The sequence below is a fragment of the Toxotes jaculatrix genome, chromosome 7 (assembly GCF_017976425.1).
Source record: "Toxotes jaculatrix isolate fToxJac2 chromosome 7, fToxJac2.pri, whole genome shotgun sequence".
NCBI lineage: Eukaryota > Metazoa > Chordata > Actinopteri > Toxotidae > Toxotes > Toxotes jaculatrix.
Window position 1 is genome coordinate 1,692,432 of NC_054400.1, and position 18,469 is coordinate 1,710,900.

General features: G+C 43.9%; 3 protein-coding genes and 2 non-coding genes across 5 annotated transcripts in view; 3 read left to right on the forward strand and 2 right to left on the reverse strand.

Moving 5' to 3' along the window:
* Positions 1-16,328, reverse strand: LOC121184142 (cingulin-like). Its single transcript, XM_041041590.1, has 12 exons — positions 16,282-16,328; positions 15,829-15,958; positions 11,978-12,059; positions 8,467-8,578; positions 7,798-7,925; positions 4,406-4,677; positions 3,791-3,944; positions 3,397-3,643; positions 2,168-2,268; positions 1,717-1,867; positions 1,367-1,515; positions 1-592 (listed from the first exon to the last, which is right to left on the reverse strand). Exons 6-12 carry the CDS (start codon positions 4,410-4,412, stop codon positions 460-462), a joined length of 942 nt encoding a protein of 313 aa, XP_040897524.1. The 5' UTR covers positions 4,413-4,677; positions 7,798-7,925; positions 8,467-8,578; positions 11,978-12,059; positions 15,829-15,958; positions 16,282-16,328; the 3' UTR covers positions 1-459.
* trnaa-agc lies at positions 2,378-2,450 on the reverse strand. Its single transcript has one exon. It is a non-coding gene; the product is annotated as a tRNA-Ala (tRNA).
* trnac-gca lies at positions 2,836-2,907 on the forward strand. The gene has a single exon. It is a non-coding gene; the product is annotated as a tRNA-Cys (tRNA).
* On the forward strand, positions 6,190-7,164 carry LOC121184319 (taste receptor type 2 member 40). Its single transcript, XM_041041926.1, has one exon. It carries the CDS (start codon positions 6,190-6,192, stop codon positions 7,162-7,164), a length of 975 nt encoding a protein of 324 aa, XP_040897860.1.
* The window catches only part of mmp11a (matrix metallopeptidase 11a), a 21,124-nt gene continuing 17,122 nt past the window's right edge, over positions 14,468-18,469 (forward strand). The window contains exon 1 of the mRNA XM_041041589.1: positions 14,468-14,723. Coding sequence (XP_040897523.1) covers positions 14,619-14,723 — 105 coding nt within the window. The 5' untranslated portion in view covers positions 14,468-14,618. The remainder of the gene's footprint in view (positions 14,724-18,469) is intronic.

An 18,469-nucleotide genomic window follows, 5' to 3' on the forward strand; every position in this document is an offset into this window, starting at 1 on the left:
TAATCTGTGATTCAGCGTCTTTATAATGAGTTTACAGCAGCGATCAGACATCAGTGAGAGAGGGTAAGGTCCGACATGCAGTCACTGATCACGTGGAGAAAGATTCAAATGCATTATTCTTTGCTTTCCTCCTGTGAAGGCCTCACAACCATGAGCTTGAGCTCATGTCTGAAGAACATGACATTATTTATCATATTCATTTGCACAAACAAATTTACAGTTTCTCTAATGTGAGGATTTCCTGCTTTGCTTCGTTTCGATCACTACAACCTAACTGTCTTTGGGTTTCGGACAAGACATCTGAGGACAAAACTATAAATTGAGATTTAAATAAATTAATTAAAAACAATCAGTCAATAGAATCACAATACAAAAAATACTGTGCAACCTGTAAATGTTCAAACCTCCACAAACAGATTAGAAGTCAGAACTAATGCAGGATCACAGTGACTGAAACCTTTATTTTGAAATGGAGCGGCAGGATGAAGAACACTCATCTTTCTTTCTGTTGACTGGATCAGGTTCAGCTGGAGGCTCCTGCCCCTGAGGAGCCGGGCTGACAGAGCTGGACGTCTTCTGTCTGCAGAGCGTCCTGAGGGACAGACACAGCAACAACATTCATACAAAGAATTAATCATAACATAAAAAACAGCTTCTCTAAAAGAAGAAAATAAAAAAACAATTATGGTATATTTTTATTCTTTTATTATTAAGTGGTTTTTCTGTGTTTTTTCAGGCTCAAACACAGACAGTCTCCTCTCGCCTGAAGGAGAGACACCAATAATATCTGGTTCCCACTGTTCTTGTGCCCTTTTTCCTGATTTAAGAAATATATCCAGGGAGAAAGTCAGCCCTCTACACAGGCCTTACGAGGACAACACTGAATCCTTATCAGCACAGATCAGGCAAAGGACGAATGTAGTTTTTGGATGAGTTTTTTTTTTGGTCTGGCGTCGGCTGCTGGACTGTGACCCTGGTGTTCTGCTTTGGCTCGCTGTCATGGTGCAGAATGAATTTGGAACCAATCAGACGCCTCCCTGATGGTGTTGGCCAATGGATAAAAATCTAAACATCTAACGTGCCTAAAACGTTTGAACAGTACTGTCTATGAAGTGAACATTTACTGCGGGGACACAGCATAAGGAGTTGTTTCACAGCCTTATTTAAGCGGACAGCATTGTTGTTTGAATATTTGGATGAGACCAGTGAACAGCTGATCTGGTTCTGGTGGGAATCAGCCAGATGTGTTGGTGTGAGGAAACAGCTGCAGAGTGTTCAGGAAATGAGCTGACAGCAGCGTTCACACCACTGAGGACACAAATCATAAAACTATGAGACACGATCCAGTGGAGAGTGATTCCAGTACCGAGCTGGTCTGGGGCCAGAGGTCTGAGGTTTCTGTCCTCGACTGCTCTTCTCAGTGGGGTCGCCGGGGGTGGAGTCTGTTCCCCGGGGGGCGGTGCTTTCCAAGATCTCCAGCAGCCTCGGTATCTTCCACTGAGGCTTCTCTGAGTCCTGCAGAGGACAGAGAAGACCAGAGCTTCAATAATCAGATGCACCTTTACAGATGTTACAGATGTGAGAAGCAACAAGGCTAAACAGATAATCATGCACACAGAATTTTCAGGTACTTCAACTTCACCACAAAGTTACAGACAGCTGTAATATCAGAATTAGCTCCTCCTGATGCTCCTGGTCCAAAGTGTGTGTTTTTACCGTCAGGATGTGTCTGAGGAGGACGGCTGCTTCCTGCATGACACCACCCAGCTGCATAATCCTGCTCTTCTCCGTCTGTAGCTCGGCCCTCAGCTGATCTGCCTCGGCTGTTTTTTGAGAGCACTCACTGGACACTGAGGCGAGGCGCTGTCTGAAAACACAATAACACTGACACCTTTACCACTGGGGGTATGGCTCAGTGGAGGAGCATCTGACTGTAGATTCAGAAGTCTTTATACCTAATATTAACATTTAACCCCTTCAGAGATGTACGTTGGATTGTGAGTTTCTTCTGTGATAGGAGGAGCTGCACTGAGCTGAAAGTAGCATCAAAAATGGGGCCTGATACTTTAAATCTCGAGGATCATACTGTTCTTCAAATACACAATAATGAATGTGAATCTGAATCATATGTAGAATCATATTCAGTAGAAAGCGATTACACTTTTACCTGAGAGCCTCTATCTGGGCCAGAGTGTGCTGGTGGGCGGTGCTGCATTGCTTCTGCTCCTCCGTCTGCTGCTGGCACTTCTTCCTCAGCTGCTCCACCTCCTGAGGAAGTTAAGTTTATACTTTAATGATCCCTCCTGGTCTCCGGGCGGTCCAAAGTCCAAAGCCGCACGCTTAACTTGCTGCGCCGCGGCCGCCCTGAAAAGAGCTCTGGAGAATGCGGGCATCGATCCCGCTACCTCTCGCATGCTAAGCGAGCGCTCTACCATTTGAGCTAATTCCCCTGTAAGGAATGGATGATGATGAATGATTTTGCACTGACAGTCAGTATAATCCTTTTGCGACAGAAAAGAATGATGTGGAAAAGTAGGGAATATTCTTTTTCAGGCACACTTGACAAAACATAAACCCGTCCTTAAACACTAAAACCCCCCACTGTAAAAAATAAACTAGCAGTGCCGCAGGGTGGTGGTATGCCTCCACACGGTTGGGTGCCTGTTGGTAGCAGATGTAGAGGTTATGGGTGTTTTGTAGTGATAATGGGAATGTTTGGGAAGGTTATTGTTGGGTGTGAGTACTATGGTACAATGTCAACAACTTTTCACAGTATTGTCTCACAAGCACTGAATCATCGTGTCTCAAAGGACAGTGATGGAGGAGACAGAATGTGGGGGTATAGCTCAGTGGTAGAGCATTTGACTGCAGATCAAGAGGTCTCCGGTTCAAATCCGGATGCCCCCTCAAACTTATACCACTTCAGAACAGACACCCTGCCAATGTCCAAATTATGTCTCTCTTCTTCACACTGATAAACAAATGCAACACACTTTGTGCTGTGAACAGCTTTTTTTTTTTTTTTTTTCTCAGGCTGTATTGTCACAAAACAGTCCAGGATTCGATACAGGTCTCTCACTGCTGAAGTGTATAATAACAACAGTGTGCTGCCCTCAGGTGGGGGGAAGCCATTCCTGCTAATCAAATGAATAGTGTTACAAAGGCCTGCATGTAAAAGGGAGACAATCATGGGCTGTAAACAAAGGCTCTGCCAGAAGCAGCCGCTGTGGCCACCAGAAGCAATGAAAACACAACATAGACACTGCCGGTGTAAGCTGGGGGTGTGGGTCAGTGGCAGAGCATTAGATGGCAGATCAAGAGGTCTCCGGTTTAAATCTGGATGCCCCCTGACTCTGACTTATGTCACTTCTCTACAGACATTTTCTGTCCTCTTACCTCCTTGGGCACGAAGCTCGCCTGGTTAATCTTGTTCAGATCTTTCTTCAGGTCGTCACTCCTGACCTGAAGTTCTCTCCCTCTGTCTCGCAGGATGTCATTCTCCTTCTGCAGCTGCACCTTCTCGCTCTGCAGGAATTGGAGCATCTCCAGCATCTTACGGTGCTGAGTTCTCTCCCCCTGAAGAATGTTGGACACCTCTGTCCGGACGCAGTTGTCCTCTCTGTTCCGACTGCGCTCAATAGTCCTGTTGTTGGATGACAGGGGAAGGCAGGGGTGAATGTTTACTGTCCACTTTGAAGCAACAGTCAAACCAACATCAAAGAAAGAGATCAGCATGAAAACTCCCCAGGTGTAATGTTAACTGTCAGGGTAATTCTGTCTTAGACTTCACTTTTCTATCGCCCACGATGCTTCCATCTTCAGTCTGTGGGCGGCAGCTTCATGCTCTTCCCTCTGACTGACCAGCTGCTGCTTCAGAGACTCCACAACAGACAGCTGCTGCCTCAGCTGCCTCAGATTCTCCTGCTGCTCCTCAATCTCTGTCACTGAGAGGAGGAGAGAGGAGTAAACAAGGAGAGGAGAGGACGCTTCCCACAGTAGGTTTCACACAAACAGTGTTCGACCACCTCGTACCACACTTCTCCAGCGTCAGGTGGGGGGGGGGGGGGGGGGGGGGGGGTGTCCGACATCCGGTTGCAACTTTCCAAAACTGACAGACAATCACACACACACCTTGTGCAGGAAATTCAAGCACACTGAACCCTTTATAGCAAGAGTCTAGTCTGAGTACATAAAAATCATTCTTAAAGTCCAACTAAGTACCTAATGATTTCAGCTGTTTACTAAAACTAAAACTGCAAACATTTAATTAAGAAAATAATCAGGAGATTAATCAGGAATGAATATATTAATATATTAATACTCTTGTGGAGCCCCAGTTGTTTCTCCTTCCCTCGCTGTTGAGTAACATTATTCCAATGACACATGGATGTCATGATTGTCTCACTCTGCATCGTGGTCTCTGATTTAAGCTCGTCAATTCTCTCCTGCAGCTCCTGCGCCTCCTGCCTGTGCTGCAGCTCCAGAGTCTCTCGCTCCTGCTTAGCTGCCTGCTGCTGATTCTCCAGCCGCTCAGACAGCTCCTCCACCTTCTTCTCTTCTGCAGCAACCGAGCGTTTCAGAAACTCAGTGATTCCTTTCTTGTCCTTCTCCAACGCGCTGTACAGACAGGCGAGGTCCTTGTTCTGTTTTCCCAGCTCGTCACATTTACGTTGACATCTGCATGATAACGAGAAACACGTGGGTTTGAGAGTTATATTCAAGAATTCTGTGATTTTTGTCCTAAACATAGTATTTAAAACGTACTTCGAGCTGCATCCTCCTTCAGTCTTATTGTACTGAAAATGTGACTGAAACTTGTCCTCAGTTACAAGACGTCAGCAGTGAGGTAAAGTATAGTGATAATTCTTGGAACAAAAAAAAATGCCATGAAATGTTTTGCAGGTAAAGGTAAAAGCTTTGAGGCTTATGCACCACATACCATACAACTTTTTTTGTATACTTCTGTATATTTTGCAATGATGTGCAAAAGAAGTGGAACTTAAACTATCAATTAAGATAACATAAAATACAGAACAGACAAATGAAAGAAATGAAAGTTTAAATAGTGAAATAGCACATGAGAGCTGGAAGTGGAGCTGAAACAACTGGGTGATTAATTAATTCTTCAGTCAACAGAACATTAATTAGCCACCATTTTCATAATCTATGATAATAATTAGCATGATAATAACATCAGGTCTGTCACTGCCATCTTAACAGGCACAAAGTGGTGCTAATGCTAACACAGCTAACATCCCCCTGGCCAAGTGAAGAATTTCAAATAATATTTTATTACACAAAAACTAAGGTATTGTAATGTATATGTATATATCTACATTTATATGTCATAATGTCATTTAAAGACTAAACTAACAGAAACTATTGGCTAAGGGTTTACTGCCCCCCACCAAGCAGCAGGGTCAGGTGAGCGGTGTCCGTTAGCTCAGTCTTACCTCTCCAACTGCTCGTCCAGATACCGAATTTGTGTCAAATACAACAGCTTTTCTTTGTCGTCGGAGCCGCTTTTATCCGCCATTATTGTGCACTTTTCTTTTTCCTATATTTTATCCGCTTTTTAAACACTTCTGTTTGAACACTTTCAAAGAAAATGTACAGGAAAATCTCCGACGGCAAGCTAGCAGAGGTTAGCGTTAGCTGTTGCTAGGGGATGCTGCCTTCAGGGACAGCTCGTTAAGACGGTTTATTCTCTGGTGCTGCCCTTTGAGAATTAGTCTGAATTACATCAGCCGTATTAAGAAAATGTAAATTCAGTTCAATGAAATGTAAATGCCCGTAAAGGACCTGACCTCAGAATGAGGAATAAAACTCAAGCGTTGCTGTGTGGATGGTTAAACAGCAACGTCACCATGACAACACTTACAGACATATATGCATATAAAGATGCAGACATAAACAAAAACAAAGCCCTCAGTCTGTGTGTCAGGTCAACTTGAAATTCTGTAATTGCTCATTTTATAGTCAGGCTCTGTTCTATAAATGAAGAACGCAGCGAGGTGACTGATTTGAGTGATGTCTAATTTCTCTTTTTGTATGCAGTAACATTCACCAGAGATTTGCAGGAAATGATTTGCATGCGGCGTGTTTCTATTTCCTCAGTAAGGACCCTGAGCCTGTCATTTGGCTCTGAAGCTGGGAGGAATGCTTCATCTCCACTGGGCCCCTGTAACCATGTTTGGATCCGCTGAGCTGAAGCTGTGCGGCACCGCCTTCCTGCTGGTCCTCGGAGTGCTCGCCAACATCTTTAACCTCGTGGTCATGCTGGTGCAGCAGTACAGGTCCGGATGTGTGAAAACTGTGGCTGTCATCATCTGCTTCATCTCGCTGGGCAACGTCCTGCTGCAGACCTCCACCTTTGTCCTCGTGGCCTCGGTCTGGGCCGGGGTGCTCTGCTGGCCGGTCTTACCTCTCTTCTTCTGTGTCGTCCTGTTTGTGTGGCTCAGCAGCAGCTCCGTCAGTTTCTGGTCTGTAGCCTGGCTGAGCGTCCTCTACTGCATGAGGGTTTTGAGCTTCTCATCAGCTCTGCTCAGAGCGCTCAAGGAGAACATCTCCGCCATCCTGAACGTCTCCCTGGTGTTGACCTTCCTGACCTCCTGCGTGATGTTCACACCTTTCTTCTACCTCCATTTCCAAAGCAAAACTCTTGCTCCAAACAACATGACAGGAAATGCGGCTTGTGCCATCAGGAAGCCCCTGTTTCCTGCCTGGGTTGACGTCGATGTTTATGTGATCATCTTCATCTGCTACCTCACCTTGATGCCCTTGATGATCATGCTCCCGACGTCGCTGAGGTTGGTCGTCTACCTCTGCAAACACACCTTGTCCATGCAGAAGAAGCAGAGCGGTTCTCACACAGCGGACTCATATCTGCTCCTCTGCAGGCTGACGGTGGCTCTGGTCTGGGTTTACCTCACCACGCTGCTCACCATCTCACTCTACTATTTCCATGCAATATTCGCCTCTGGGCTGAGCGCTGACATGCTCTTCCTCGGCTTGTCATTTTACTGCGCAGCTTCTGCGATCCTCCTCACCTGCTCTAACAAAACCCTGAGAGAGAAGCTCAGAGTGCTGCTCTGCAGGGGAAAGAACACCAACCCACTGACCAGGAGCGCTGAAGATAAGAGTGGAGGAACAGCGACGGTGTGACTGAGGTTTAGTAACATCTTCACTGTTCTGCATGATGTCTAATTATCTTCACAGTCTTATTATGCACTGTAAGGCTCTAACTCTTCAGTTATATGAACCAGTTATACTGATTTATGCTGTGTTCCCATCACACAGCTGAGAACTGGTGTATGATTGAGGAGCTGGTCGTGAATAATGTTTTTCACTGAAGATTAATGTGAGAGTTTTGGTCACATGAAATGATTAAAAGTCAAAGCAATGTTTCCTAATTTAGTACATTTACACAAGTACAAGTACAGTTTAGATAAAGGGGTAAAACTCTCTAATATCTCACAACAAAGCAAAGATTAGAGAAAAGTCCAAACACTGGAAAGATTTCTGTATCAGAACTACTTAGATTTGTGTTGTGACCTTTGCAGGGGCCCGACCCCTCGACTGGGAGCCTGGACTATCTAACAGTAACATTGACACTAACACTAACAGTAACACTAACACTAACAGTAACACTAACAGTAAGAGTAAAATGCTGTTTACACACTTTGCATCATTACGATTCTAATAACATCGAACAGAAGAACGAGTACTTTTACACTGATTTTGCTGATGATACTTTTGTATTTCAACCACCAAGTGAAAATAATGTTGCGTGTGTACCATGTGTTAAAGGCACAGCCTCCATGTTGTTGCACTTCCCAGTCATCACCAGCAGGGGTCAGTAAAGGCCGTGGGTTTCTTCAAGTTGACATCAGTTCACGGGTGCAGTTGTGCAGTGGACGTCACACCTGGTGGTGAAATATGGAAATATGTTTACACAGAGGAGAGAAACTCACCTGCACCCGGGGCTCAGCCAACTGGAGCTGCAAGGAAAATGATGGTTATGAAATATAAAGGAGTCGACTGTGTCCGTTAATCAGACTCTGGATTGTTTGGTTTGTAAATCTTCAGGAAATGATGAGAAATGCCGTCACAAATACCCGTTAGAGTCCCTCACAGCTTGATTTGCTTTGTCTAAACCTCAGAATTCTGAAAAGGAAAAGCAGCACATCATCATGTGTGAGAAGCTGGACCCGTGAAATGTTTGACATTTTCACATGAAAAGTTACTGGAAGGATTTTCACAGCAGTCACTACGTAATTTTCTTTTAATGGAGTAGAAGTTCTGTTATAAAATGTAAATACGCAAGTAAAACACAAGTACCTCAAATTTGTACTTATGTACAGTACTACAGCAAATGTTTTATTTTAAATTCACATTAACACAGTGCAGTGTAACAGTGGTTGATGATGCCTGTAATTATTTTGCTCCTGAACTGTGATGTCTTACCTCGTGAATCGGCTGTGCCTGCTCTCCGTTGTTCATGATTCCTTCCTCGTATTTGAATCTGTTGGATCTTTCCTCTGACTTTTTCTTCGTGTGATGTCTGAAACTGATGCGACTTCAGACAACATGCAGTATAATTATGAGACCTCACACTTTTCTGCACATTTCTCCAACTTTTTCACAAAAACTGACAAACTGGAAAAATGTTTGACAGTTTTAACATTCACCAAAGACGCTGTTCACATGTTGTCCTCCAGGTCGATTTACTGGCTTTTTCCAAAGTTTAAAAACTGCTGAAATCATGAAATCTGCTGAGTTACACTTCAATAGATTCATCTGGGTAAACTGTAACCGCTGATGAAGATTACATGATATGGCTGAAAGATCCAAAAAAGCTGGTAAGTGGAGCTTTAGTTGGAATTATTACATCAGATTCTCAAATGTTTTTTTCCTCATATCTTGTAGTGGAAGGAAACGTGTTAAATGTTAAAATAAAGATAGACAGAAGATGGAATAACCACAAAGTATAAGAAGGCCAGTGTAACGCTGTAAATCCTTCCACAAAATAAATGACTTGTGTGTGATTTCTGAATCAGCTGCAGGTTTTTTTTTTATCTTAATGTCACAGTTCAGTAGCTCTGCAGTAAAAAATGCTTTGAAATGCAAAAGATTTCAACCGTGCTGGCGATCAAAACCCCCGACCACAACACCAAACCTCCTTTTATCACAGAAACTGCTGCAAATTGGCGTTTGCTGACGTAAACTTGAAACAGGAAAACTCATTATTCCACCGCAGAAGATGCAGATGCATGACGTCCTTAAAGGAAAACCCAGATTAGCAGCAGCAGCACACTTTTCTGGCTCTGTTTTGATCTCCCTTCTTTCCGCCTTTACCCTTTTGGCCCATTTGTTGTGGCGAGGCCTGCAAGGGGTCAGTCGGGGTCACATCACAAGGAGAGAACGAGGTTTAATGTGTTCAAACCCTCTAATAACCCCCACTGCGTCCCTCTAACCCCCTCCAGGGCCATTTTTCATAGCTCTCCGCCCGGCCAGTCAGAGGAGGCAGGCAGCTGGAGGCTGGTCGCTTCCATCCACGCGTCTGGTTTGCATTAAAAGGACACATGTGGTCTTTGTTTTGAGAAGTGCGGCTGACACGAACCCACAACCAGCCGTATGAAAAATGGGTTTCTCAGGCAGCGGATTTAGGCTAAACTTTGCTCAGGGTCAGTGTTTCACTTTAAAGGGGAGGTATCATAATGACAGGAAGTGTATGATTTGACTGAAGCCCTTTGTTAGACACGACGGGCAGAGTATTGCTGCGATGACGAACAGCTGATCTGAGAAGGACTTTGTGTATGAATCAGTTGCCAGATATGAATCTATTGCCAAGAGAACGGCTGTTGGATGTTTCGGTTATAACTTATGTATCACATGTCCGACTTTTACAGCCGCAGGTTTCTGTAAAAAGCAAGACGAGTCTTCTGCCCACAGCCGAGATTTATACTCCAGGCTCACACACAATAGCTCAGTGTCTAGCTCAGGGACACATGGCGGTTGATGGACACATTAGCTGTGGCAGGGATCAAACCTGTGACCTTTTTTTTTATGACCGGACAATCTGTGTAACCGCCGGACCACCCTGCAATACCAAACAGCCATCAGATACTTTCATACAGTGAGTGGAAGGAAAGTGTGTGAAAGCCTGATACATCTTATTCCTCTGAGCCACAGAGCTCCACTGCTGTCCATAAACTATCACTGCAGCAGCCGGCTGTTTCAGGAGCTTTACTATTTATTTGTGACAGAAAACAGCCTCACTACCAGGTCTATTTAGTAGCTGTACTGGAGCTTTCAATCACATCACATTAGCAGACGGAGTTGCCCAGTTGTTGTGGAAATGTCAGTGTAGGAAGTTCCCATTTTTTTTCGATAGCTTCAAGGTCAGGTTAATTTATCCGGGTTAATTTAAAAGTTGACGTTCAAAGTTCAGTAGTTTTCAAACACAAGATCCATTTAGTAGAAGTTCTGAAGCTCTCGGTTATGTCACATGACCTTCATCTGTTTTAAAGATTTTCATCGTCAGGGACCAGTGGGCTTCGGGCTTACAACAGGCAGGGAAGTCAGAATGTACTGTGAGTCGGACGCATTGTTGATTTAAGAAACATGTAGACTAAAGACAACATTATCCTTTAAATAATGTTGGAGCCTTTCGGAGGTTTCGCCTTTGAGGGGGTGAAAGTTTCCTCATATCTTAATATGTGACATCTGCATGTTGAAGGTTTCACAGCTCATTTTCCTGCTTCATGAGAGTTAATGTGCTGCTGTTAATTCTTCTAAAGTACAGGAAAGACTTCACAGAAAGAAAGATAACACCTTCAGTAACCATGAGGTAAACATCAGCGGTGCATTGAGTTATACTCTGCTTCCTTTCAGTCACCTGAAACCAACAGGAAGAACCTTCTCACCCCACTGTGCTCCACTAAGCATGAACACTGAGTCGCCCGGAACACACACAGTAACTCACGTTCAGAGGGGGAGGTCACAAGTGAGTCTCAGGTTTTGGTCATCAAATCAAATCAAATCAAATCGCCAAAGTCCAAAATCTAATATCTATTCAGCCCTAAACAAGTGTGACCTTTGATGGTCCAGTAAAAAGCCGAGTGCTGAGCTTAGCTTAGAACAAAGACTGGAATCACAAACTAAAACTAAATCTGCCGGAGTGAGGAGGAAGAAACACAGAGAAAGGATCAGATTTTGATCTGCTTCATAACAATATTCTCATCAAACTCAGCAAAAAGGCAAACAAGCGAATTTCCCAAAATGTCAAACTCTTCCTGTGAGACCACACCTTCTTTCACCTTATCTGCCGAGTCCAACCACAGCCTGAGCTGGGCACCTGGAGCAGCTGGGGTTTTTGTGCCTTGCTCAAGAGCACCTCCGCTGTGGTAAAGATGGAGAGTGAAATATGTTCACATTTATCCTGCTGGGCACACAACACACATGCAAGCACCAGCGCAGCATTAGCTCACTGGAATGCCACGCTCTGCACTTTTGTTGTGTGCCTTCTTTTATGGTTTTTGCATTTTTATCAAAAGGAAAACTCTGGGCTCCATCAGTATAATCTGTGCATGCGATAAACACATCAAAGCTTCCATTCAAAACGGACCAGCAGCTGCTGCTTCGGGACCAGGTGGAAACCACAAAAACATTTCATCTGAAAAGATCTGCAGCTTGATTTCACCTGGATGAAGAGGCAGTAAAACCAGGATTAGATGCAGGCTTGAACCTGCAGCTGTACCACTGGGATAATTATTATGTAGATATGGATATTTATGTCATGTTTTAAATAATAAAAATGTGCAAAGTATGTGTATGTATTGCTGTAATATTGCTCAGCCCATAGACTTTACACTAGGATGACACCGCACAAATAAAAGTCACTTTTCTGTGCTGTGGGAAACAAATGTAAACATCCATGGATTAAATATTCATAACAGAAAGAATAAGAACCGACCTTGTTCGCAGTTGGAGGCGCTGAGAGGTCTCTTCTACCAAACCAAACCTGGACGCAGCATCTGTGATTTCAGCCAGTGTCTCTGAAAAGACATGTTACATCCTCAGCATTGGGTTTCTGGACTTTTGCTACTGAGACCAAAACGTTTTTATGTGAAAAACCAGAGACAGCATCTAGATTAAAACTTAAAATTACATCTTAAAGCGTTTTACATTGGTTAGCCACATGTTGCCATTTGAACTTTTACAGTGGCTGGGGTTAAATTACATCCATTGTCCTTCTACCTTAATCAGCATGTTACATGAGACTCCAGTTGGTTTTCAGCGTTTCTCTGCACCAGTGTCACTGAGGCAGATTCCTGGATATTTATTGGACTTGGCAGTGACTTGAATCCTGAGTTTTTAAGCGTATTTCATGTCTAATTGAGAGCTGCTGTCACGTGTTGGAACACTGCCACCTCTTGTAAAAAATGCTGAGGAGGAAAATGGATTGGTACCATCTGTGGGGAGCGTGTGATAGCTTGTTTGTATAATTCACATGATGATAATGGCCAGTGCAGCACGGGTTACTTTGGAATTACAGGAGCAGTTTTACATCTGCTAACTTTAGACAGTGAAGAGTTTGAAGAGCATAAAGAACACTCTCCTCCCAAACACAATAAAAATATGTAGAGCTTGACTGAAACACAGTCGATGTGAGTTTGAGCTCAGATAACCTGCCTGAAGCAGAATTTATCTCAGAGTTAAATCTTGATCGGTGAACTAAAACAACGCAATGATAAAACATGAGCCAAATGCAAAACTATCGCACTTACTATCGTTAAACACTTATTACACACCAACTGGACTATTGCAATGTACTTTATTCATGTGCAAGACAAAAACAAACTTGAACTTAGTTCAGGAAGCCACAGCATGATGAGAGAGAACATGTTAATTAGGGAGTTTTAGAGGTTTTTCATAGGCACATTTATAATTTATGGACAAAGCCAGGTTAACCGTTTCCGCCTGCTTCCAGTCCTCATGCTAAGCTAAGCTAACTTTGAGATTTAGATTGATGCCAGTCTTTTCTTCTAACTCTCAGAACGAGAGCAAACACATGTATTTCCCTGTTGAATGTTGAAGCGTTGCTTTGTTTGCTCTGCCTCTCACATACAGTCTGTGCAGTGTCACTGCTGCAAGCACAGAGAATATTCCGGTAAAAACTCCAGATTCTTGATGATAAACATAACATACGTGTGTTTATATCACCAAAAACACCAGGAGCTTAAATAAGAGGGTGAAGGCTTAAATCCACTGACATGTGACCAATCCAGAGACAGCTCTGTACGTAAAACATCTGCATGCAGTGACATTAATTACAGTTTCCTGTCCAGAAATTAGTAGTGTCACTTTCTTATAAAGCCGTTTCCTTTTCTCTTTCATTACACTCAGATTTTATTAGAGCCCTTTTTTCTTGTCCAAAAAGCCTTCAGAAATCTGACAGCCATTACACAGGAAAGCTCTGCTAAATTCTTTACTGCTATTAGTGGTTGTGATTATAGAAATGATCTCAAACTGAGTCACAGGGAGTCTTTTTCTGAACAAAGGGATGAAGGTGGGTCAGAAACCAGCGGTGTGTCCGACTGTGCATTTTATCTTACAGCTGCACTTAACTGATGCTGACCCTCCAAGGAGTTCAAAGTTTTATTCTTACTCTTCTTTCTTTAGCACACACTCCTGCCATTCTACAAAAAAAAAACTGCTCTTCACCACAATGATTCCTATTTTTAGTTTTCCATTTTGGGGAAATATGTACTTTGATCTGAGAGTTAAATGAGAAGATTAATTAAATTTATGCCTGTATATGAAGTACAGAGCAGGGGAGAGGGTTTGGGGCTTGGGGAATGTAAAAAAAACAACAAAACAAAACAAAACACAGTTTGTGATATACACCGTAAACTATTTAAACCCATCTGAAACATGCTGTCCTGGAACTACACTGTCTTTGTTTACATGAACGAATAAACAAAAACACATGAAGTTTTTAGTGTAAGTTTTAGTGTAAGTGTTTAATTCACACATCTGCAGTGTTAGTGTTGTTCTTCACAAAGACTATATTATTATTACCCACATAAGAAGGATTTATATAGACTTGTAGTGTGTTTGTGGCTGGCTGGGTAGTTTGTACTGTAGGTGATTGTTCTTGTAATACTCTTATAATAATCCTATAATATTCCCATAGGTGCTGGAGTGTGCCAGCTCCTGCTGAGTCACAGTGTTTATGGTGTTTAATGCAGGAGATTGGGTTCATTTCCTGCCAAGTTTTAATCTTGGATTTCTTGGTCTTCATAAAATCAAAAACCACAGGTGGCGGAAAACGCAAGAGCGTCATCATCTGGTTTGAGTTGACGCGCACGCGGCAGAGAAGGGGTTAAGAGTCACGTGGTAGAGTATGGTATTGTCAGCTCGGGGTTGTTAAAAAAAAAAAAAAGCGTATGTGGAGGAAAAAAAACTGAGGAGGGAACAAAGAAATCAGAGTCTATTTAAAGAGAAGTGGCCCCCGATCCTGCAGCCGTGTGACTCCCGGCACTGCGCACCGCACTCAGCTGCGCCAAAACCAACCTGCCTGTGCACCACCACGGCTCCCGACGGCGGCGAGGATGCGGACTTCTCTGGTCGTGTGCTGCTGCGTCTTCGCTCTGCAATGCTTCCCGGGCACGCTTTGTCTTCCAGTGCGGGGATCCAGCAGGTACAAGGTGACAGCGGTGAGTCGGAGGACGCTTGTTTTTGTTCCTTTTACTTGTGGCAAAGTCGAAGCAAAAAGAAAAAAAAAGAGAAAAAACTTCCCCGTGCAGAAGTTTTGGCGCAGAATGAATCGCTTTGGTTTAACTCTGACACTGCTGCACGCGCGGAAAACGACTCTTTCTTTTGCATTTTTTTAAAAAATCTGCAGTGTTGACTTTCTTCATTCTTTCTCCTGCTTCAAGCGGCTCCACGAGCCCCTAAACACCCACATGCACGCACGCACGCACGCACTCACACACTCATCCACAGTAGTTTGCAGTTGTGTCCTTATGCAGACTTTGTAGCAGAAACAGTCACTTTGCTCCAAAAAAATAAAAAAAAATCTGCTAAGAATGCGAAGAATACGCTTTAGGTTGAAATAAATCTACACTTCTGCAGCTTCAGCTCCCCCCCTGCCCCCTTCAGGGGCGCGCACATGCACGCTCTTTCCTCGGAATCATCAGGACCAATGACACTTATGTTGTAATTAGGAAAATGGCTATTTTACGCGCGCACAGGAGCTGACCTGTCACTGTAATCAGCCCGCGAGCTGCTCTTACTATGAAGAAATTACTATCATCACTATTTATTTTTGATTTTTTTTGTCTGCTCAGCACAAAGCTGGAAACAGCCCTGACTTGGCAGCGGTGCCTGACGTGTTCTCCTCTCCGTGCATGCAGGATGACAGCAGAGTGTTTTGGTTTTGCCAGGTCTGATCTCAGGGGAGGAGAGAGGGGAAAAAAATAAAGGTTGCTGAGTTCCCCAGTCTGCAGGGCAGGAAGCTGTAATAACAGGTCTTAAAGGCATTTTGTCAACAACACCATAAAAGAGAGGGACCTCCATATGGACCCGTCATGTCGGCGTCTGTGGCACGCGTTACACTCCTACAGACTCTGTCACACTCCGAGTTTTACGGGCTTCTCTGATTTATTTTCAAACTGCTTCATTTTTATTAATGTCTCAGTCTCGCTTCGATCCGCTGCTGTTTTACACACCTGCCCACGTGCTGAAACTCATTATTCCACACTCTTCCTCACATGTTCTGGTGGTGTCATTTTTTTTAATTTCCATTATATTTACAACTACCTCAGTCCACGTGTCTCTTGTTCAGTTCTTCCTCTGCTGTGCATCATGGTGACAGGACTTCCTGGAGCACATCATTCCCACTGCGGTTCCACAGGGCTGCTTCAGCGTGCACGCTTTTTCGCAGGAATGTCTTGTAAACAGGTACACAGAAAAATAAGTCATTTATCCAAACAAACAGGAAGCTCGGATAAGCAGTTACAGGGAAGTTACTGAGAACAGTTCTTCAGTCTCAAAGAAGGATGCAAGTGTTTTGATTTTTAGGTAAGATTGTAGATAATTGTAGGAGACCAGTCTACACAGAAAATACATTTTGGTATGTTGCTGGAGTTTCAATCACACAGCGATTGCAGTCTGAGAGATAAGATGGAAAATGTTTAAAGAGAATTAAATATCACAAAGCTGTTATATCTGACATAAGAAAGGCATCGGTGAGTGCTGGAAGGATCAGCTTACCTGAAGTGACAGTGACACAGCAAAGTTCATCTGCTTGAACTCATTCGCTTTTAGAGGCTTGTTGATGTGGAGACGACTCACAGGGAGAGTTGGCAAACTGCTGCAGCTATCAGGGTGGGGGGGGCAGGCCAGAGATCGTCTACAACAACAGCCGGCAAGTTTGGTAACTAACAGAACAACATGTTTATTCAACAGATGCACTCTTTTCACGCCATCGACCGCTGTCTCCTTTTTATGGAGCAGTGTATATTCGGGTAGTGGAGGCTGTCTGACTCTGCAGGCATCAGGAGGTTTAGCAGTTGGTCCAAAGCCCAAAGTTTATCCGTCAAACTTAAACGAACAATTCACCCAGGTTTGTAAATACACATTTAACATGAGGCTGCTAATACAATAAGAATTATAGCATGTAAAAGTATGTGATCACCTACAGAGGAAAGCGCCTGGCTCACCTTACTCTTTCACCCATAGCTGTAAACATGGAGGAGAGAAAGAGGAATGAGGCCGGTGGTTCTGTAAGGTGGCACCTGTTTTTGTCCGTTTGTGTCATGCAAGTCGTGAAAGACGCCGAGACGCTGTGATTGGCCAGGATCCCGCAAATCCACTCGTTTCCAACCTGGTGGTCAGGATCCCCACAGAGGGTCACAAGATAAATTTGAGGGGTCACGAGATGATTAACAGGAACGGAAGAGCGGAAAAAACATTTCGGCTCCACAGTTATTCACATTTTTCTCAGACTCTCCTCTAATCTTTGCTTTTTACTTATGAATTACTGGATAAGTTTGTTTCTTCAGGACTCAGATAAAAGAAGAGAGAAACACTCTGTGGTGGTGGGGGTGGGGGACCACTGACCTAATCTGACACACTGACTGTAAAACTGCAAAAATATAATGTTCACTCATCCTGGCATAACGATGGGTTCACGTGCTGTGAGATTTTCTGCTTCCCTGGCCTGATTAATTAGCATCCACACTGTGTTATTACATACTTTTCCACGGTTTAATCCACAGTAATCAGCAGCCAGTGCTGTGCTGTAGTGTTATGACACATCTTTTGTCAACAGTGTGATTATCTGATGAGTTGAAAACCAAGGTCTACACACGAGAAGTGACTCTTTTCTAGCAACACATCATAAAAACCGTGTTGCACCTGGGACGACAACTTTGTTATGTCTGCCGGTCATTTCACTGGGACGTCTGAGCTGTAGTTTTGTCAATTTGTTCCCCGTGTTGTTGACAGAAGAGTGAGTGATTACACAGGCCTGAACAGGCCTCAGTGTCTGTGGCATTCATGGCAGTGGGATACACACAGTGGCTGTTCTCACTCTGGAGTGAACTGGGGGGGTGGGGGGGGGGGGCAGCGAGGGGCTATTGCTTTTGTCAATAAAGTCCCTCGGTTTACGTTCCTGTTTTGTCCCATCATGCCGATGTCTTTGGGCAACGTGATTGGTCGGGGGAACCGTGAGAGCAAAGGTGACATCAGAGCCTGAAGCAGAGTCTAGGTTCCCATCGCGCAGATCTAGGTCACGGCTGCGCCGAGCTGTGAGTGGCTGATGAAACGAGGGGGGGTGGATGCAGTTAGAAAGCACATGATGCTCTGCTCCTTCATAAATTCATGAAGTTACTCAGATGCTTCTGTTACTTAGCGGGAGGAGGGGCCTCTTCTGAGTGTTAGACCTACATCTTTACAGGTGAGGTGGTTCTGCTGACTCAGCAAACCCCGTCAGGACTGGATGAGTTTGGCAGGACGGTGTTATGACTTTGTCTCTGGAAGACACCGAGCCATCTCGCAGTCTCCATCTCTTCACCCAAACAAAGACGGCAGCCGGAGAAGTTGACACGTATACGATCTGGGTTTCTTCTTTGTACATGGAAAGAGATGGAGAGGCATGAGTCAACATATCACCTTCACTGCAAACCAGACGGGACTGATGGAGGTTCTAGTCGATGGGATCCAGAGTGGGGATGTCATCTTCAAATATAGCCACTTAGCTGCTGAGCTGCGTTCATGAAAATCATGGTCAGAGTAACTACTGTCAAATCGACATTTGATTTGAACTGCGACGTCCTGACTTCACTTTTCTCTAAGCAGCTGTTTCTGTCTCTAAAATCAAATAAAAAGCAAATAACATCAAAACAGAAAAGACGCCAAAAGAAAAAACCCTTAAAAGATAAAGAACATGATTCACCCG